The 20,465-nt window shown below is 50.5% G+C and overlaps 2 protein-coding genes across 6 annotated transcripts; both read right to left on the reverse strand.

Annotated features, from left to right (window-relative positions):
* Positions 1–321: 321 nt before the first annotated feature.
* Positions 322–2,656, reverse strand: LOC306944939 (tubulin beta-1 chain; the record flags this gene model as incomplete). 3 transcript variants are annotated; one of them, XM_079533615.1, is made up of 4 exons in its annotated part: positions 322–1,382; positions 1,592–1,702; positions 1,899–2,007; positions 2,600–2,656. In XM_079533615.1, 4 exons carry the CDS (start codon positions 2,654–2,656, stop codon positions 322–324), a joined length of 1,338 nt encoding a protein of 445 aa, XP_079389741.1. The 3 variants fall into 3 exon arrangements, with proteins under 3 accessions (XP_079389741.1, XP_079389743.1, XP_079389742.1); XM_079533617.1 differs by lacking the exon at positions 1,899–2,007 and having other exon boundaries at positions 1,592–1,694; XM_079533616.1 differs by lacking the exon at positions 1,592–1,702.
* A 9,512-nt stretch (positions 2,657–12,168) lies between these two features.
* Positions 12,169–14,357, reverse strand: LOC306945233 (tubulin beta-2 chain; the record flags this gene model as incomplete). 3 transcript variants are annotated; one of them, XM_079533943.1, is made up of 4 exons in its annotated part: positions 12,169–13,229; positions 13,441–13,551; positions 13,813–13,921; positions 14,301–14,357. In XM_079533943.1, 4 exons carry the CDS (start codon positions 14,355–14,357, stop codon positions 12,169–12,171), a joined length of 1,338 nt encoding a protein of 445 aa, XP_079390069.1. The 3 variants fall into 3 exon arrangements, with proteins under 3 accessions (XP_079390069.1, XP_079390071.1, XP_079390070.1); XM_079533945.1 differs by lacking the exon at positions 13,813–13,921 and having other exon boundaries at positions 13,441–13,543; XM_079533944.1 differs by lacking the exon at positions 13,441–13,551.
* Positions 14,358–20,465: the final 6,108 nt, after the last annotated feature.

Raw genomic sequence — 20,465 nt, forward strand, 5'->3', positions numbered from 1 at the left:
TCAAGACATCTAACATGCCTTGAAACTTAATCAGCCAGTGGGGCAAGAAATAGCTGTTCTTTGTCTGATGGGGGAGATAAGAAAGACAGAAAACATAATCTAGAATGCATGCCTTTATGTGCTCTTAACATTATAAAGGACAAAAAAACCATTGTAATAACTTGGGATTCAGAACTGTTACATTGATAAAATCTGTCGAAGTTACAAGTGCAAAGAGGATAATCGGGTACACAGCATCTAAAGAACATGCTTTACCACTACTATCAAAAGTCATTCCATACACATGCCAGCTTTAGAGAGGTTCTTCTGATAAGAGGGAACTTAAGCCTCATCCTCCTCTCCTTCCTCTTCAAATTCACCCTGCTCATCAGCAGTGGCATCCTGGTATTGCTGGTACTCCGAGACCAGGTCATTCATGTTGCTCTCCGCCTCCGTGAACTCCATCTCATCCATGCCCTCGCCCGTGTACCAGTGCAGGAAGGCCTTGCGCCGGAACATGGCCGTGAACTGCTCCGAGATCCTCTTGAAGAGCTCCTGGATGGCCGTGCTGTTCCCTATGAAGGTGGCGGACATCTTGAGCCCACGCGGGGGGATGTCGCAGACGGCCGTCTTCACGTTGTTGGGGATCCACTCCACAAAGTAGCTGCTGTTCTTGTTCTGCACGTTGAGCATCTGCTCGTCCACCTCCTTCATGGACATGCGGCCTCGGAAGATGGCAGCCACCGTCAGGTAGCGGCCGTGGCGGGGGTCGCAGGCGGCCATCATGTTCTTGGAGTCGAACATCTGCTGCGTCAGCTCGGGCACCGTCAGGGCTCGGTACTGCTGGCTGCCGCGGCTCGTCAGCGGGGCGAAGCCCGGCATGAAGAAGTGCAGCCGGGGGAAAGGCACCATGTTGACCGCCAGCTTGCGCAGGTCGGCGTTCAGCTGGCCGGGGAAGCGAAGGCAGGTGGTCACGCCGCTCATGGTGGCCGACACCAGGTGGTTGAGGTCCCCGTACGTGGGAGTGGTGAGCTTCAGGGTGCGGAAGCAGATGTCGTACAGGGCCTCGTTGTCGATGCAGTAGGTCTCATCCGTGTTCTCCACCAGCTGGTGCACAGAAAGGGTGGCATTGTAGGGCTCCACCACCGTGTCCGACACCTTGGGAGAGGGCATGACGCTGAACGTGTTCATGATGCGGTCGGGGTACTCCTCCCGGATCTTGCTGATGAGCAGGGTGCCCATCCCCGAGCCGGTGCCGCCGCCCAGCGAGTGGGTCAACTGGAAGCCCTGCAGGCAGTCGCAGCTTTCCGACTCCTTCCTCACCACGTCCAGCACGGAGTCCACCAGCTCAGCGCCTTCAGTGTAGTGCCCCTTGGCCCAGTTGTTGCCGGCCCCGCTCTGACCTACGGGCAGACCGGCAGCAGCGAGCCACGTCAGTGCCCCCGGAAGGAGCGCAGATCCACCGCCGCCCGCCCCACAGAGCTCGCACCCCTCTCGTTCCCATCCCAGAGCGCTGCTGGGATCCAGCGCCCTGGCTCGCTCACACGCCTGCTCCGAGCCTCCTGCATGCACCTCACTCACTGGGGGACGCCTCCACGGCACGCTCACTCACCAAAGACAAAGTTGTCGGGTCGGAAGATCTGTCCAAAGGGGCCGGAGCGCACCGAGTCCATCGTGCCGGGCTCCAGGTCAACCAGGATGGCACGGGGGACGTACTTGTTACCTGCGGGAGGAACCAACGCAGCGTTATGGCCCTGCAGCCACAGCAGCACTGCTGTGCTCACCGGAGGTTCTCTATACTTCACTGGAGAGTTGCACTGTCTAGACCAGTGCTATCAGAGCCATTCTGAGAACAAAGCTTTGACCTGGCATTTCTGCTTTGTTAATTTAAGGATGTCAGAGGATGCAGACCAACTCACCAGCAGCTTCATTGTAGTACACGTTGATCCTCTCCAGCTGTAGGTCACTGTCCCCATGGTAGCTGCCAGTGGGGTCAATCCCATGCTCATCGCTGATGACCTCCCAGAACTGGAAGAAATGTTCGTGAAAGGCAGCTGTTCACTACAGCTGGCCGGTGCCAATCACACGCGCTAGCAGTCTGTGCGCACAGCGTCCCCGACCACTCCCTAGCATGGTTGAGCGGCTGCCTGGGAGGAAGCTGCACCTCCATGAGTCAGTGCCGAAGAGTTTCCTTTGGCTGCGGCAGCTGAATTAACAGAAGCAGCGCTGAGGAGGACAGACGGGCAGCTGCAGCGCTGGAATTCGAGCTAATTCATTTTTAGCACGCATCCACGGGCTGACAGCACTCGCATAGCCACGGATTTGAGACTCTTCTATTGTCTAGCCATGGCTTAAGGCCGCCTAGAACAGCCATGCTGTTCTACCGACACGGCAGCGTCACCGCAAGACGACAGCAGCCCCAGCACGCACCCGGGGCTGGCCGTGACGCCGCGCCCCTCTCCCTCAGAGCCGTACGCGTGGCTGCCAACCGGCTGCATACGACCGCGGACTCGAGCCCGGGCAGCCTCGCTGCGGTCGCGGATAACCCCGGCGGAGCTACGCACCGCACCCCGGTGCCGGTCGCACGACCCTCGGCGGGCAGCCGAGAGGCGGCCCGTACCTTGGCGCCGATCTGGTTGCCGCACTGCCCGGCCTGGATGTGCACGATCTCACGCATGATGCCGCTACCGCGCCGCACGCGCTCCGTCAGCTCCCGCACTCCGCGCTGCGGCGGCCGCGCCCCGCTCCGCGCCTTAAATTGGGCGCTGCGCGCCGCCTCTCGGTGACGTCGCGCGGCGGCGGCGAGCAGCCAATGGGCGCGCGGGAGCGGGGCGGCATTGTCTCCCGCCGCGGGTCCGACAGCCCAGGGCGGAGGGCGGAGCCGCCCCTCGGCGCCGGGCAGCGTCCGCGGGACGGGGCAAGGCCGGGGACAGCTGGAACTCAGGAGTTGCGAAGGATTTACGCCGAGCTGCTTCTGCACCTGCTGGGTTCGTGCCTTTGCTTGTCCGCTGCAACATCAGAGCGTGCGCTGCTGCTTTTGAGCAGCGCCTTCCAGCCTGTATTTCTAGCTCAGGCCTGCTGAGCTACGTTTTGACACCTCTGAAGCACAAGAATCATCGTTCTGTGGTTCTGACTCTTAAAACAAGCAGAAATTGGAGGACAGCCATGATAAAACCAACTCTACCAAAAATCTCATAAATACTTGAAGGGAAGCCACGAAGAAGATAGAGCCTGGCTCTTGTCAGCAGCACCCAATGACAGGAGGAGAGGCAATGCGCACAACCTGGAATATCAGAAACTAAATGTAAACACAGGAAAAACTTCTGGTGTCAGACACTGCTACTTGCTGGATGGTATCCTTGGAGATATCCAGAACTTTGGGTACTAATCCGTCCTGGTCAGTCTACTGTAGCTGATGCTGCATTGGACTGGATGATCTCAAGGCATACCTCCCCACTTCAACTATTCATTGATGCTGTGAAAGGGAGAGGAGAGGACCAACGTGTGTGACAAGTAATATCAGATTGATGGTTTATTGGTCCTAGCACCACACTGTGCTATAATGTTAAATTAAAATTATAGCAAAACAAGCAGAATTTTGCAGATGTGAGCTAATGGGTGATCTATTCACCAACACTTTTTGTTTTGCATTTGGCTGCTGTGACCTTTGGAAAATAAGGTGGAGATTTTTCAAATGCAGTCCTCAGTTTTCTTCAGTGTATTGATAAGCAAACAAACTATGTCTCTTTTCCTTCCATAGGGCAGAAACCTCAGCTACAGTGTAATATCATGAACTGGCTCAAGCTCGGTAGCACATGGAATTACATGCTATTGCTTTTGCAACCACAAAATATCCAAGATTATACCAGTACTGAGATCTTTTTTTTAATTGGCTTCTATGTTCATTGAATCCTGCTATTGTATTTTCCACTGACATATTTTTGCAGTACTTGATCACAGGCAATCTTTGTTACTGCTAGTGCAACTTGTGCATGTACATTTCTACATGCTGTGGGTGTAGCCTGCATTTTTTTAGGCAGCCCCAGGCTGTTGCATCTTCTCACTATTTGCAGAGCTGCAAAACAGCTGTCCCTCTTGGCATCTCTATGGGATATACACAAGCATTTAAGAGCTTTTTGGCTGCCAAGTTATTCTTGGAAATCTACAAAGCAGCACTACAAAGCAGCAGCTTTAAGCATTCTTACTCCCCATCTGAAGGTACCTGGACAATCCCTGACATGCCTTCCTCCCACATACATACAGTGGCTTCCTTAGAGCTTTATTATTATACTCTTAAGGATTTTGAACTTTAAATTCACAGAAGCTATAACACCCATTTCTTTGTTAAAACCTCACTGGTTTTTAGGACTGTAACTCCACATTTAAAAAGAAAAAAGTATCCACCTACAGTGAGGCTCACGTTTATGTTTCTAAAAAGTTCCCTTATCTACAGTAATACTGAGCACTCATGAACACCCAGCAAAGAAAATTAAACATTAATTGCTTAAATGTCAATGCAGAATCCTACAAATAAACACTATAAAAAACCCTTAGCCATTAATGGCATTTAAATGAATAGAATGGTTCACTATAGCATTTTTAACAGGTTTTTGTTTCACAAATTTGAGGTATTTTTGAGGAACAAAAATCCAAATGCCCCCATTCATAGATTTGCAGCGCCTGTGCGTAGGAACACCCATGTGCCTCTCTGCAGCCCAACCACTGCTCGCAGCTCAGCAGCCAGCTGAACAAAACTCTACCTTCCCCTGTTTCCAAGGCAACCGCAGAGCCTTGGAAATGAGCTGCGCAAGGGAGGCGACGGAAACCTTAGCGCATTTTAACGTATCTGTAATTTCCTACTGTAGGATGGAGAATTGCAAACACACAAATATGAGAGCTGCTGAAGCATACACAATAACAGATTGAGTGTCTGCCTATAGCTTTATTCTCATTTACAAGGGGTGATAGCACGTTGCTTAGACAAAACGATTTTGTTCAGTCTTCCCACTGAAATCAATGGATTTTGCTCTGTCCATTAGCTTTCTGTCTGAATTCTATGATGAAAACTCTGAGATCACCTATCCAACACTTAATCACTAGCGATGCGTTAAGAATATTTCCCCCAGAAAGAGGATGGAATATTTGTGGAGCAATTTTAATTCTAGTAGTAAAACGATAACAAAAATCTATTTTTATCTCAGAATTACAACCCACTGCAGGCACTAAAAGCAGTTACACAGTGCTAAGCACAGTTTTATGAATGAGCAAAAGCAATCTCATTGTAGAGAGCCTTCTGTACTTGTGCTTTTTTCTTAGACTGAAATTTTTGTGTTCGGCCAAGAACAAAAGAAGAGAGAGGATGAGCATGCAAGACAATATCACAGAACAATATAGGGCACTGTCAGTTCTGAAATAACAGTTCTCTTCTTTAAATAAGCACAGTTTTCCTCATGAACCTAATGTTTCTTCCATACCGTGGCTTCTCTTGGGAACTTGCCTGTAACCTCTGAGTCAGGAATTTGTTTACATAGTCCTAAAGGACACGACAGTCTCTGCTCATCTGGCTTCCAAACGTTAACAAATACAAACATTATGATATCACTAAATGACTGCAGAAAGGGGAAAATGTGTTTATCATCACCAGGCACAGATCTACTGAGAAGGAAAGAGGCAAAACAATGCAGCCTCTCATTATTTCCGCTTGGCACACCAGATGTGATGGGGTAGCTGCCAGATGGCTCCTGCCCCCAGCCAGCCTGCATCCACCTTTTAAGATCACTCAGAAGATGAAATCTGTTTGCTATCTCTATCAACTAAGGCCTTCAAGTCAATATACAACCGATTCCAGCACCGATATAAATGAAGTGCTGCTATCATGTTTTCCAGGGCAGCCTATTTCCCACTTGTCAGTGGGAACAAGGAACAGACAGAGGCTTTGATCAGCTAGTCACAGTTTCTTTTGTTCCTCAGCCTCCTTGCTCTATCTTGCAACCCAATCATTACTTGTAATTCAAACCAACACTTAGCTAACTCTAAGCTTTATCCTGAGAAATTTCTAAGAGATGCCATAGTTTGTGGTGGGATGTAATATATATTGCTTAAAATCACCCCGGTTCTCTGCAGGAGAGAGCAGGGTGCTGTTGCTCCAGGTAGTTCCAGCCAACTAAGCACTTGCTCTGCTCTCCCCTACAGATGCTGTTTTTTGCCTTCTCTGAACCAGTTCTCACTTTGACATGTTCCTTAATCCAAGGAAAAGCTTCTTCCCACATCATTTACCATATCTAGGTGGTTTAGGAAACCAATTCATAGAGGGGTCAGACATGCTCCAGAGGGAATTAAAACCTCTAAAAGAAGGCAGTGGGGTAGGACTATGCTTTTCAGCAGCTGAAGGATAATGAATGAGCCCCATCCATGGAGCTACCCACTTCTGTGAGCAGCAGCTCTCTAAAAGTCCTGGAAACGTTTAATCCAAACTCACTCTATGGCTTTCTCCCTGTCCTCTAATGCAGAGCTGAAGTTTTCAAATACTAGTCATTCTACTAATTTATTAACAATAAAAATCAGGATCATGCTGGATGCACAGTAGCAGACTAAGTCATCCTTGAATTTCATTTAATGCATGTAAAGCTTTTTTTTTTTTTGTGAGGCCTTTTGAATTCTGCATGAAAACCCTGTTTAATTATTCACTGCGGAGGCAGGCAGTGTATTTGTCACATCCATAGAAATATGCTGAAACATTTTTCACTGCAAAACAACAGAAAGCTGTTTACTGAACAAACTATACAGCCTCTGCCAGGGTAGCCATTCCATCTCCTTGAGCAAGTGCTTTCACATTCTTCTTAAGCTGAGTTACTAACATTTCTGTATGCAATGATAAATACACTCTTGACAAGAAAAAAAATGCCTTGAAATTATCAGATGAGAAGCCAAGTGATTAAAATAAAGATTATAAAAGATGATATATCATTAACTGGGACCCGTATCTCAGAAGAATCAAACATGAATAAACAGGAATTTAACAAAGCCAACTTGATGTTTTCTCAAGAGAAAAACTCCACCCGTTAAAGAAAAGTGGCTTTGAGTGGGAAGGATGGGAGGATCTAATCTTAAATTACTTTCTTACCGTAAGTAGATAACTGGTTTATAATATTCTAAAAATAAGTGATTTTTCTTTCTGGCAGTTGTAAATAAAATACTTGAAACTGGAGATTGAAGCTACAAGCAGAGAAACAGATTGGTTGTTATTAAACTGCTCAGGGAGAAAGATGAGTTTATCACCTGCACTATTTCCTTGGCTGGTAAGAAGTGAGGGATTGGACTCCAAAACCTGGCCTTCGGCATGCATTAAAACAAATGCTCAAAGGGCTGCAGATGAGTAAGTGTCCAGTAAAGTCTAAGAAATGTCTTTTTCCAAAACACTCCACAGCCTCAGGCATTTCACTGTATGACCAAATGCTTCCATTTTGATTTCTCATGTAGGCAAGCTAAGGATAACAGCCATCTAAAATGGAAGCATTGACATGCAGTAGCATGCACTTTCCCATTTTAACAAATAAAGAACAGAACATGTTTCTGGCGGAATATCAGAAGGCAGATGCTTAGTATGACAATTTAAGATTGGTAGGAGAAAAATTTGACTTTTTGATCCAGTCACATGCAAAATCGCTACAAATACTACAAAGGTTTGTTTTTTGCACAGTGCAAGTTGGGAAAAAGCCTCACGTAAGTTGCCTTGAGCCCCTAACACAGTCATGAGATTTGTTTAATGAAGATGACAAATGTGGAAAAAATGCACAGGAATATTGAGGAATGAGAAAACAGTGCCTCCCGTGTGCCAAGCACTACTTGTAGCTCCTAGCCAGGCTGCAGTGTCTGATCAGTCACTGAAAGTACAGGGTAGTTACACTTCCATGTGGAATGGAAAAGTAACATCCTTTGGCAGAAAGGGAGTGACTACTCCTTGTACTTGGTACACATGATCTCCTCAGGGAGGATTTCCATTTCCTCATCCCTTTAGCAAATAAGGTTTCCAGGCCCTATTACATAGAAAAATAATCCAGTAACTGAGACACCACCTCCCTGTGAAGCAGAACTAGAAGAACCTTAAACAAATATAGTAAGGTAATTTTGTAGAAAGATCTCAATGCAATAACTATGAAACTAATCATACTTTAAGCTAGCATCAGGGTTCATCCTGATACAAACTTGTTATTCGGCTTACAGAGCAGCAAAAGCAGCAAGTTGGAGGAGAACTCTTCCCTTCTGCATAGAATAGTATACTAAATGTTCTGGCCTTGTTTTTTGAGTTAAGAAAACCTGTTTCTCTAGGCACCACCAGTACATTTTGCAGCAGTGCACTGCAACATCCATGTCACATAAGAGACAGCCTGCTTGTGGTTCGTCCAGGTATGGGGCACTTGCACAGATGCCTTGAATGATCTACTGGCACCACACTACTGTAGCATGGAGCATGTGAGACTACCATCCAGAAGCAAACTATTTCTTCAAAATCAGGGATTTTTGCCTCCACTTGTGTGGAGAATTAGCTGGAGAGAAAATGCCCCTCTTTCTTCAGGTTGTAAATCAAGAATCTTTATCTCATACTTTGTGGAAAGAAGCTTTTGTCAACAGGACAGGCCCCATGGATTTCATTCTTAGATTATCCTGGGACTACCCTGTATTAAATGCAATCCTATTCTGGTGTAGAAGGCTATCTCATATGTTGAGTGAAGGAAAATTATTACTCCAAACTGACAGATTGAAAAACATCTGTTGAAAAGCAGATGTAGGGTGACATTCTCAGCACATACTTGAATGTTTCAAGCTTTTGGATACTAGATATGTGATATCTGTGACAGAAGATATCACACTTGTTTCTTTCAGACCTAGCCCATATACTGGACTATCCTTTCAGAACATTGTTTGCACAATATCTTTAGACTGAGGTCCTAGAACAGGGAAAGAAAGAGTTGCCATCTCAGGTTACTAAATCCTAAAACTCATCCCATTTTTATTTAAACTTTACAGCCTTATTTAGCTTTATCATCCACACCTCCACCTGCAGACAGTTGTTCTCTTGTAGCTTGCATTAGCCAAGATGTTCTGCTAACACCTAAAAATGCCAGACATCAAACAAAGCAGATGAAAGAGACAGCTCTCCTCCCTGACACCATCAACTTTAACTGTTGACAGGAGAGGATGCTTTCCTACAGGTCACCATTACTGCATTTAAATGAAAGAAACCATTTTTTGATAAAACCTCTCAACACAGATGAGTCACGTGGTTTAAACTGTACCCCACTGAGGCTGTAGCATCTACCATCATTTCTTCCAGAAAGGATGTTTCATGCAAGACCTTAAATCTTACAGCTGTGTATCACACATATAAGAACAAATCGCCAGCTGATGCAGGTTAAGGCAATCAGATTATCTAATCTGAAATAGTTTCGGTGGTTCTGCTCTTCATGAAAGAAGTAGAGCTGTGAACACATGAAGATACATTCGTCTGTTGCTTGGCATACAGCAGCCAGCCGTCAGTTTTTATAATGAATGGTCCCCTAGGTGGCAGATGCAGATAATGCTCGAAGGTACAGCAGAAAAAACAAAACAAAACAAAAAAAAAAACAAGCAGTTTAAAGCTTCCCTTTTAAATCTCCTGGTATCCACTTTTCCTGTATTATCCTTGATTCCTACTGAAGTTACGTGGGAGGTGTGGGGTTTTTTTGCAGGGGGGGTGAGGGGGGAGGACTATGGCTGGCAAATAAGCTGTGTAGGATGGACATGTGTCTGTACCACTACTTATGGTTTCTCTTCCTCTAGGAAGTGGAGAAACAACAACGTCGTTGCAAAGAAAGCAATATAGGAAGGTGTCCTACCTTCTAATACAGGAGCTGTAGTGCAGTAGTTCTCTTGGGTAGCTATACTGAAGTGTTAGCTGAAGGTGTAGCCATTGCACTAAGAAAAAGGATCTGAACATGCTGAACAACAGTGAAACTTTAAGGTCCCACTGTAGAAAGAAGAATCCTTACTATCACTATCACCAGATTCTCATATTTTTGAGAAACTGAGATTCTTCTGCAGCTTCCCTTCTCACCTTTAGGAATCAAGCTGTTTATGACAAACAGGTTCAAGCACAATCCAGTTGAGTAATTTCAAGGGAAGGTTACTGTGACAACCAGACAGGCTGTTATTTCTCAAAGGCCCAGGGGCAACACACAGTAACTCAGTGACTAGAACAACCTCAATTTGTTTAATACTTAATCCCAGAACTGCTCAAATTCTAAGAAATATAAGTGCTACTGTGAGTGCTGTATTTGTTTACAGACTGTTCAGGCATTTTAAATGCTTCTCACCTCTCTTTTCAGAAGTTTCACCTGGAATGAAGGACAGAGATGAGGAAAGAAACAGTATGAAAAGCTTGTTGTTCTGCACACAATCTCAGATCTTACTGGAGGAAACAAGCCCATCAGCAGAGAATGGTATGCTCAAGCAGTACAGTCCATTAACAGAGCCAAAACAGGCAGATAATTAGTGCACAGTAGCTCCCTATTAAGTCTTGATTCCAGTAATGCCTTCCCAGAGTTCCATTAAAGGATCACACAAGAGCTTGCAAATATGTGGATTGCTTGTCCTTCAGAGCAGTAAGGACCACAGTATTTGTAGCACTACTAATAGCTCTCAAAGTATGTTGTTTGGTTTTTGTTTTTTTTTTTAAGCATAAGAGCTCTTCCCTAAGCAGTGTTGGGGGAACTAAGAACTGTAAGATCACGTATGGGGTAACAACTATTCTAAGTGTAGGATTTTATTCTCATCCTGTAGAAGAGTCTCAGGCATTATAGTAACTGATGACTATGCTGTAGGTTCATTACATATCAAATTCACCAAGGCTTCTTGTGACTTTTAAGCACACAAACACAAATCCCACCACCCTCACCATAAAGAAGCTGAGCTTACCTTAGCAAAGATGCACACGAGGATCCTGCTGCACTGCTCAGCTGCGTGGCTGGAGGTCCGCTTCTTGTTGCAATTACTGAGAGCATCAAACAGCAGCAGTGTAAATACGTAATTGGGGTGTGAGAGACAGCTACTGTCAGGATACGCACACGACTACTCCAGGACCATGTTCATGCTCCGAGCAGCTTTGAGTCATGTTCCTTGGAAACCTGCCTGTCATCTCCTCCCAGGTCCCAAAGGGAATTGACTGCCCTGAAGGGCCATTCCCTCTTACAGAGAAGGTCCCACTTAGTGGCTGGTTTGTTGGGTTTGGTTTTTTTTTTTTTTTTTGGTAAACATTCAACTTGGAGAAAGTCTCTACACCTCAAAACAGAATTCAAGTTAACATCTCAACTACTACTGTGCTCAGAGCACAGATCCTCCATACACTGCGCATGAATTCTTTCTACTTAGAGAGGAAGGATCACAGAGCTTGGACAGCAAAGGACCGAGTAAATCCACAGCCAGCCACCCGTATTCACAGCATATATGCCCTGAAACAAGCTCAATCAGAAGTGCTCTAGATGGCAGCTGAGAAGCCTGCAGCTATCTTGTCAGATCAGCTTTGACAGTTTGTAATGTGACATTCAATACCTTCTGGCTGACCTCACTACCATGTATGTCCATAAATAGAAGTTGCAATATCGTCAAGTGGAGCATCCTGTTTCTATTAGTTAAGGCAGCTTTCTCTGTAACAATAGAGTAACTGTTAAACATGAGTGCCTAATATTGAACTCACAGTGCCTGTGGATTAGCTACCCTCTTACAGTGCCCATACATTAACAACTCACTTAAGCTGAGTAACTGCAGTTTACGTATTCTGCAGAATTAATGGCCTGAAAAATCTTGTTTTATTGACTTAAACCTTTCACTGAGGGTAAAGGCTTAGAATGAGAAGTGAAAGAGACAGAAAACTAGAAGAGTTATATTCTAGAACTAGAGAGAAATAAGGCAGAGGACACAGTTTAGAACACAAAAAGCCTTTATGTTTGAGAAGTTAACCATTTCAACAGAAGACTCTGAAGTATTTTTGCAACTACTGTTACATTGGACAGTTGAGGATACAAAACTGCTGACAAAAGCAACAGTGGAGAGCACCAAATTAAGAAACGCATGCTTCAGCACAACTGCACAGATTTCTCCTCTCAATGAACACTTGCCTGCTCAGACTACACTTGACTTCTACCCATTTCCACTTCATGCCTCATCCTCCTCTCCTTCCTCTTCAAATTCACCCTGCTCATCAGCAGTGGCATCCTGGTATTGCTGGTACTCCGAGACCAGGTCATTCATGTTGCTCTCCGCCTCTGTGAACTCCATCTCATCCATGCCCTCGCCCGTGTACCAGTGCAGGAAGGCCTTGCGCCGGAACATGGCCGTGAACTGCTCCGAGATCCTCTTGAAGAGCTCCTGGATGGCCGTGCTGTTCCCTATGAAGGTGGCGGACATCTTGAGCCCACGCGGGGGGATGTCGCAGACGGCCGTCTTCACGTTGTTGGGGATCCACTCCACAAAGTAGCTGCTGTTCTTGTTCTGCACGTTGAGCATCTGCTCGTCCACCTCCTTCATGGACATGCGGCCTCGGAAGATGGCAGCCACCGTCAGGTAGCGGCCGTGGCGGGGGTCGCAGGCGGCCATCATGTTCTTGGAGTCGAACATCTGCTGCGTCAGCTCGGGCACCGTCAGGGCTCGGTACTGCTGGCTGCCGCGGCTCGTCAGCGGGGCGAAGCCCGGCATGAAGAAGTGCAGCCGGGGGAAAGGCACCATGTTGACCGCCAGCTTGCGCAGGTCGGCGTTCAGCTGGCCGGGGAAGCGAAGGCAGGTGGTCACGCCGCTCATGGTGGCCGACACCAGGTGGTTGAGGTCCCCGTACGTGGGAGTGGTGAGCTTCAGGGTGCGGAAGCAGATGTCGTACAGGGCCTCGTTGTCGATGCAGTAGGTCTCATCCGTGTTCTCCACCAGCTGGTGCACAGAAAGGGTGGCATTGTAGGGCTCCACCACCGTGTCCGACACCTTGGGAGAGGGCATGACGCTGAACGTGTTCATGATGCGGTCGGGGTACTCCTCCCGGATCTTGCTGATGAGCAGGGTGCCCATCCCCGAGCCGGTGCCGCCGCCCAGCGAGTGGGTCAACTGGAAGCCCTGCAGGCAGTCGCAGCTTTCCGACTCCTTCCTCACCACGTCCAGCACGGAGTCCACCAGCTCAGCGCCTTCAGTGTAGTGCCCCTTGGCCCAGTTGTTGCCGGCCCCGCTCTGACCTACGGGCAGACCGGCAGCAGCGAGCCACGTCAGTGCCCCCGGAAGGAGCGCAGATCCACCGCCGCCCGCCCCACAGAGCTCGCACCCCTCTCGTTCCCATCCCAGAGCGCTGCTGGGATCCAGCGCCCCGGCTCGCTCACACGCCTGCTCCGAGCCTCCTGCACGCACCTCGCTCACGCTGGGGGACGCCTCCACGGCACGCTCACTCACCAAAGACAAAGTTGTCGGGCCGGAAGATCTGTCCAAAGGGGCCGGAGCGCACCGAGTCCATCGTGCCGGGCTCCAGGTCAACCAGGATGGCACGGGGGACGTACTTGTTACCTGCGGGAGGAACCAACGCAGCGTTATGGCCCTGCAGCCACAGCAGCACTGCTGTGCTCACCGCAGGCTCCCTGTAAGTCACCACCAATGGCACAAGGGCATTCTTAAGAGCGAATCAGGGGCAAAGACACAAATCAGCTATAGAGCTGTGCCAGGAAACAACATGCTGCACACAGCTCTCACAGGAGAGCACACATGTGAGGACCCTATACTCTCTCCCAGGGGAGATGGAGGAGGAAAGCCACTCCACGGAGCAGTTACCTGTGGCTTCGTTGTAGTACACGTTGATTCTCTCCAGCTGCAGGTCGCTGTCCCCATGGTAGCTGCCGGTGGGATCGATACCGTGCTCATCGCTGATGACCTCCCAGAACTGCAGGGACCACCAGAGGGACAGGGGCGTCACCGCGGCCCCGCCCCCCCGACCACCGCCCCGCCACGCAGCGCGTGGAGATCCGCAGCCGCCCCACGGTGCTCGGCTGTGACACCGACGCCCTGGGAGCCCGCAGCCCACTGAGACGGCGGCAAGCAGAATTGCTTCCTCGCACGCCCACCTCGGAGCCGCGCCACGCCCGCACCACGGAACCACCGCAACGCGACCGGGAGCCGCCGGCAAGGAGGAGCCGAGCAGAAACGCTCGTGCCTGGGGACGTGAGGACCCCATATGGGAGCCCCGCTTTAGAGCGCACGGAGACCGGCGCGCGCAAACACGTGGCAGATCGCCATGCACACGGCGGGGCGGCGGCCCGTACCTTGGCGCCGATCTGGTTGCCGCACTGCCCGGCCTGGATGTGCACGATCTCACGCATGATGCCGGTGTCCGCCGATGCCGCGCTGCTCCCGCTCCGTCAGCTCCCGCACTCTGCGCTGCAGCGGCCGCGCCCCGCTCCGCGCCTTAAATCGGGGCGCTGCGCACCGCCCCTCGGCGACGTCACGCGGCAGCGGCGCGCAGCCAATGGGAGCGCGAGAGCGGGGCGGGGCTGCGGCGCCGGAACCTGTAGCGGGAAGCGGGGGGCGGGAATAAGGGCGGGGCTTCGGGACGGCCCTTCGCGCACCGGGGCCGACGCCCGGACCCCGCCCTGCCCCGCCGCCGGCACCGGGGACAAAGGCGCGGGCTGCACGGGTGTCTGGGCCGGGGCGGCGGTTCGGGGGTCGCGCCCCAGGGCTGCGTTCACTGTGTGGGTGCCGAAGCGTCCCACGGGCGCGGTACCGGCACCGCCGCTCCTCGGCGCCCGCTCGGCCCTTTGTTCGCCCTTCGCTGCCGCAGCGGCGGGCGGTGCCGGGAGGGGCGGGGGCTGTCACAGGGGGGGTCCGCGAGTACCTCCGTGAGCCGACAGCGGCTGCTGGGGGGGGGGAGAGGCTGCTGCCTGCGGGGCGTCGGTGCGCTCTGCCCCCAGCTGCAGGGCACGCACGCTACCAGCGGGGCGGTGCGGTTGGCCGCTTGTTGGTTTTTCCCCCAGATGTGAAAGAAGCGCCTTGCCCCGAGCCGGGGAACGGCCCGACATCGGGGTGCGGCTGTCCCGGGGGCACCCGGCTCGCCCCCCTTTGTCACCGCTCGTCGTCTTTGTCCCCGCCGGCCTCCCGCGCGACCCGACCGCACCGCGGGTCTCCGTGCCTCTGATTTCTGCCTCCGTGCCAGAGCGTCCCACCTCCCTTTGTTAGCGCCGCGGCTGGGGGGGGTTGTGGGGCTGGAAACGCACCCGCGGGGTTGTCTCTTCCACGGGGATTTGGGGAAAAATCCCATCACTTGCACTCCCCATAAGAGCTGTCTGCGCTGGGCTGAGCCAGGAGCGATTCCATTGTCTGGCTGAGCACGCCTCGCCGGCAATGTGTACTTTGAATTCCACGCGAAAGGTTTTTGCGGCACACTAAGGGTGGGGTGGGCGCCTCTACCATCGCTCGCCTAACAAGCAGCCCGCAGAACAGCAGCTCCCTCGGAGCACCGCATGCTGCAGGTGCTGACCGAGTGGTGCCATTCTCCCCTATTGCTGCTGAAAGGACGGCTCGGCTCGGCTGCGGCAGAGCCGGTGCAAAATGCCGGGACTACGAGTGCTTGCCGCTGTTATCTCCAGGTGTTCCGAGTGCCACACGCTGTGTGTTAGTTGCTTGCTACAAGATTTATTGGCATTGCAGGGAGTAGCTGATCTCGCTCATCCTCCTTACCTACGCTAAGCTCATTGCCAGCAGCTCCAGGCTCTGAAGGAAGCCATTTTAAAACCCAGTTCAAGAGAACGGATTATTAGCACCAGAAAGAAACCCACTCTGCATGCTTGTTCCTAGAAGAAATTAATTCACAGATCTGAAAAGGAGGAATACGTGCCTGTGTTTTCTATAGAACTTGTTGAGACTGGAAGGGAAAAAAAAAAAAAAAAAAAAAAAAAAAAGACAGGAAAATAGAAAAGAGGTTATTTCCAAATAAAATATGGGGGACAAGGGGGGAGAAGCAGGTCTGTGTTTTTCTATGTACTCCAGCTGAAGGCTGCGGCCATGCATGGGAGCCACCCAGATAACTGCGGCAGCTTTTGGGCAGGGCTCGGCGCACTCATTGCAAATGCTCTGCAGGGCCACGGCTTGCTGGGCCGCTCCTTTCTGCTGCCTAGCTTTTCCTCCCTGCACTCCCGTGTCTGCCTGCCGCGGGCTGGATGCCACCCTCAGCAGTTCCCCAGGCAACCGGCCCGGTGGCAGAAACAGGCTGAGCGGCAAAGGGAGGGGAACAAAAAGCCCCGCAACAATTTCGCTCCCAGGGCTGATTTCCCATGGTGTAAAAGTGGTGTGGCTACATGAGCCAGGCAGCGGCAGCTCCCGGGTTGTTGTGCAGCCATCCCTGTCAGCCTTGTGAGTGAGAGGAGGCACAAAGTGACCTCAGCACAGAACCCGTTTAATGAAGCTCGGAGGATCGGGTTGGTTTTCTCCGATGCATCCTCTCCCCGGTGCTGTTAGGGTTTGCATCCTCCCAGCTGGGAGCTGGATGTGATCCCCTTCAGCCCTCTGCTGCCAGAGTGATGGCTGATGGAAGCCAGAGGCCCTGGCAGGGGGCAGAACGTGGCCTTTGGCAGCCAATGAATGCCCCAGGGAAGGACTCGTCGTCTCACTTTGTGATATCTGCATTGGTGTGATGTGCTGCAGCAGTGTGTGTGCTCATCGCGATGCTTTTCCCAAGGAGGAACTTGCTCTTCCTTTTGGAAACTGTGTGCCTACCATACATCCTCATCCAGGGGCACCCCAGGAGGATGCAAATGGCTCAAAGACCTGGCAACTATGTGCGAGGCTGGGGAACTCCATGGTGTAGGGGCACAGTTAGTGGGCACAGTGATGGCAGGTTGATGGTTGGACTTACAGATAATCTTAGCTGTCTTTTTCAACCCTAAAGATCCTATGATTTGGGAGGATTTCACATTGGTGTCCAGGTTGAGGAAATGTTTTTGTCTCAACCCATGCTGGCCGGAGAGAGAGGGTGCGAAGCAGCACAAGGCTGCGTGCTTGGCATGCCTTCTCTGCAAGCTTGCTCCCACTCCTGCACAGCCTCGCTGCACAGCCTGGCCCAGGATCCTGAGAAAATCGCTAAGCTCCGAGAAAGTCATTAGAGCAGAGCCCCGCCAGATAGGAAAAGGTAAAACTGCAGACAAAAAGAGGATTATAGGAACAGGATCATGGGTAGCTCCAGGGCAGGGGAGGATCAGCAGTGGCGCAGAAAGCCTTTCTGTAGGATGCTAAGGGAAGAAAAAGAGGGAGGGCTGGGAAGGATGACTGCTAGGGAGAGCTGCCGCCCTACAGTGCTCGCAGTGTGGGCATTTCTTGTTCTGGCTCATCCGTGCTCAGGCTCACAGGTGTGCCCTCAGTGCAGCAAAGGGCGGTGTGAGCATCTAACAGCGTCTCAAACCGTGCGTAGTAGGTGACTATGAACCACTGCAGTACAAAAGGGAGGTGAGAAATGGTGTCCGTGATGAGGAAATGATCGAGCAATTAGAAGGGCAGAGTTTTTCCGAGATGATGCAGGAGTGCTGATGAGGAATCGATCCTCACATAAATCTCCTCGCATGGACACCGGGCACGGCAAGGTGCTCTATTGGTGCTGTGGTCCCTGAGCCAATGGCAGAGGGGCACTTGGTGCCTGTGTGCACGGCTCTCCGGGCATAAATATTAATAGGGTTCCAGCCCGGCACTAGTGCTGATGCAGCTGTTTCTTACGTTAATGTGGAACGAATTCACTGAATGCAAAAGAGCGAGGGATGAAAGAAAATACTCAGTTGCTAGTCTGAGTTGTTCTTGCAATCTGCTCTCAGTCGGTTTTGTCCCGAGCAGTCTCTTTGTGTGCGGTCTGAACCGAGATGGGACAGATTTGCATAGCTGGAGATTCTGGTGGCAGATTGCAACGTTAGAGGGCAAAAACACTGCTGGAACTTCATCTGCAGTCCCCAGGTCATGCTCTGGAATCACGACGACATGCAACACGCATGTCTGGGAAATGCTGCCTTTTGCTTCAAGCCTTGTTGTTTAAATCTTATTCTCGTCCATCCCGAGGACTTTCATCCTTGAAAACCCAATAGCAGCACACTGCCCCGCGTCCCTATGGACTCAGCATTCTACCGAATCCACTGCTCGCTAGGACGTGGTGCGTTAATGAAGCAGGGGCTCGGTAACCGGGTTGAACAAAGCGTTTGTCAAGGTCTCCTGTCACCACCCCGCTCTCCCCTCCCTGCAGCAGCATTGCGGAGAGCAGCGCAGCTCCCTGCAAGGCAGAGCTGCCGTCAACTCGTTAACACTTTCTTTCTCTTTGCAAAAGGCACCGCTGTGCAAATGGATTGTAAAGATCTTATCAGGCTTTGGCTGCTCTCAGGTGCCTCTGCTACACACCTTTCTGTATGCTAAAGAAAAATAAAATGCTTTTGGAGGAGGAAAAAATGGCCTCAGATCATTCAAATATATAATGTTAAATCTCTGGATTACAGAAAAATAAAATGGCTGTTTGGAAAGATCTCTTTCTTCTCTCTCCCCAGCATCAGCTGCTCTCCTGCACTGGGCAGGAAGGAGATCGGGATGCCAGGAACTTGCAGTTGAGAAAAGCAGGATTTGGGGCGGCTGCACTGCGCTATGCTTTCAGAGAGCAGCGCAGCCTCTCCAGACGGCAGGATTCAAACAAAGGCTTTGATCACTAGGGTTATGAAGCTGGAAGCGTCCTCACCAAACTGGGGCGGGTGGCAGATGCAGCCTCTGCTCCCAGCCCTGTTTTTTTGGCAGTCCCTGCCCAGCAGCACATGCGGGCTTTGTGGGGCCGAGGGCACACCTCTGCCAGCCCGATTGCAGCACCTTGGCGAGCGATAAGCAAGGCTTATAATTAACAGCTTATCCTCAGCTCTCAGAAGACAGCAGGTGCTCCTTCGATTGATTTCGGTAGCGGCTGGCTCAGATCCTGAATCTGTGGCAGGAAGGTATTATTCCCAAATGCTGTGAATTCCTTTGTCCTTCTCTCTTTCCCAGTTTTCCCATTTGTGGTTCTCTATAAGCTCTGGGGATGATTTTCACCTGATTTTTCTTGCCCCAGAAGAAGCACAAAGGTGAGCTTTGTGGCACCTGGTGCTTGCATTTGCCTCTCAGCCCTGGGGAAGGACACCATCCAAGTGCTCAGCTCCGGCCACGCCTGGCACAGCTTCTCCAAATGCACGGCCAAGCTGGGAGATGGCTCCTCCTGCTTTCCAACAGGCAGCAGCGAGGGATGCTTTCAGCTGCTGCTCAGGGGTGGGACACAGGATTTTGGAGGTGCCTGCTGTGTCCCCACGGGACTGAAAATACAGTAAAGGAGCTGTGGTAACATATCCCTGGGATAGCACGTTCTGTCAGCTCAGCTATTGTCTGGTCTGCTGCTGCATTAACAGGTAACACACCCTTCTTCTTGGATTTATTCTGCATTTATGCTGGTAGTGCTAAGAATTCTTTCACTTTTGAAAATTCTTCTCCCCAGAGAACTGGGGACTGAGTGACATTTCTGAAGGTTACACCCTCTATAATCATCACTCACACGAACTGAGTGCCAGCAGCAGTTTGACGCTTCTGCTAGGAAATCGGATGCGCCCCCAGTATCACATACAGATACCAAACTACCACGTGGGATATTTGCTTTCTGTGCTAAGCCCCGTATCCAACAGAGCAGGAAGGAAAAGCAAAGCAGATCCCAGCTTGAGGCAGCCCACCTCTGAGCAAACGCATGGGGCTGCCAGGGACAGCGGCAGGCTGTTAGCTCCACTCCCTGCCTGGGGAGGAGGAAGGAAAATAATCAAAGCTGATTTTGTCCGGCTGGTTTTGTCGAGAACGGAAAAGTTAAAAGGCTGTGGCAGGACTGTAAGAAGTAATGAAAGAGGGTGACTGGAGAGCTGGACTGACACTGGCACTTGGTGCTCAAGAAAGGGGGGAAAACTGTGTGCAGATGTGCCAGGACAAGCCCCAGGCTTCAGAACTAGCAAGAACTATTCAGTGCAGGGAGGAAAAGATGATTCATGGAAATTCTGCCATCAGCAAAGTAAAAGCACCCAAAAAGACGGGGAAGAGGTCAGCAGTGCAGCCAGTCCCATGGTCACTGCAATAACAAACTATCCCTTGTGAAAAGGCATTTCATTCCCCACCAAAAGCAACCTGAACCTCAGACAGACCATGATTTATAGGATAACCAGCACTGTTATCCACTGACACTCTGTCAGGGATTTCCAAGGTTAGAAACATAGCTGTGTGCTGTTTGAGCAGAAGCCCGCCTCAGCCCTTGTGCTGGGAGCTGCAGCAGCCTCACATCCTTTCTGGATTCAAGCGCATCCTGAGGATGCTGACACCCAGCCTTGGTTCTGTTGGTGGCCTAAGGACAGAAAGATAGCAGCATCCAGCATGTGTGCTGAGTGCCATGTGGGATCTGGGCATTCCATCCAGCAATA

This window comes from Tetrao urogallus (assembly GCF_951394365.1).
Source record: "Tetrao urogallus genome assembly, chromosome: 3".
Taxonomy (NCBI): Eukaryota; Metazoa; Chordata; class Aves; order Galliformes; family Phasianidae; genus Tetrao; species Tetrao urogallus.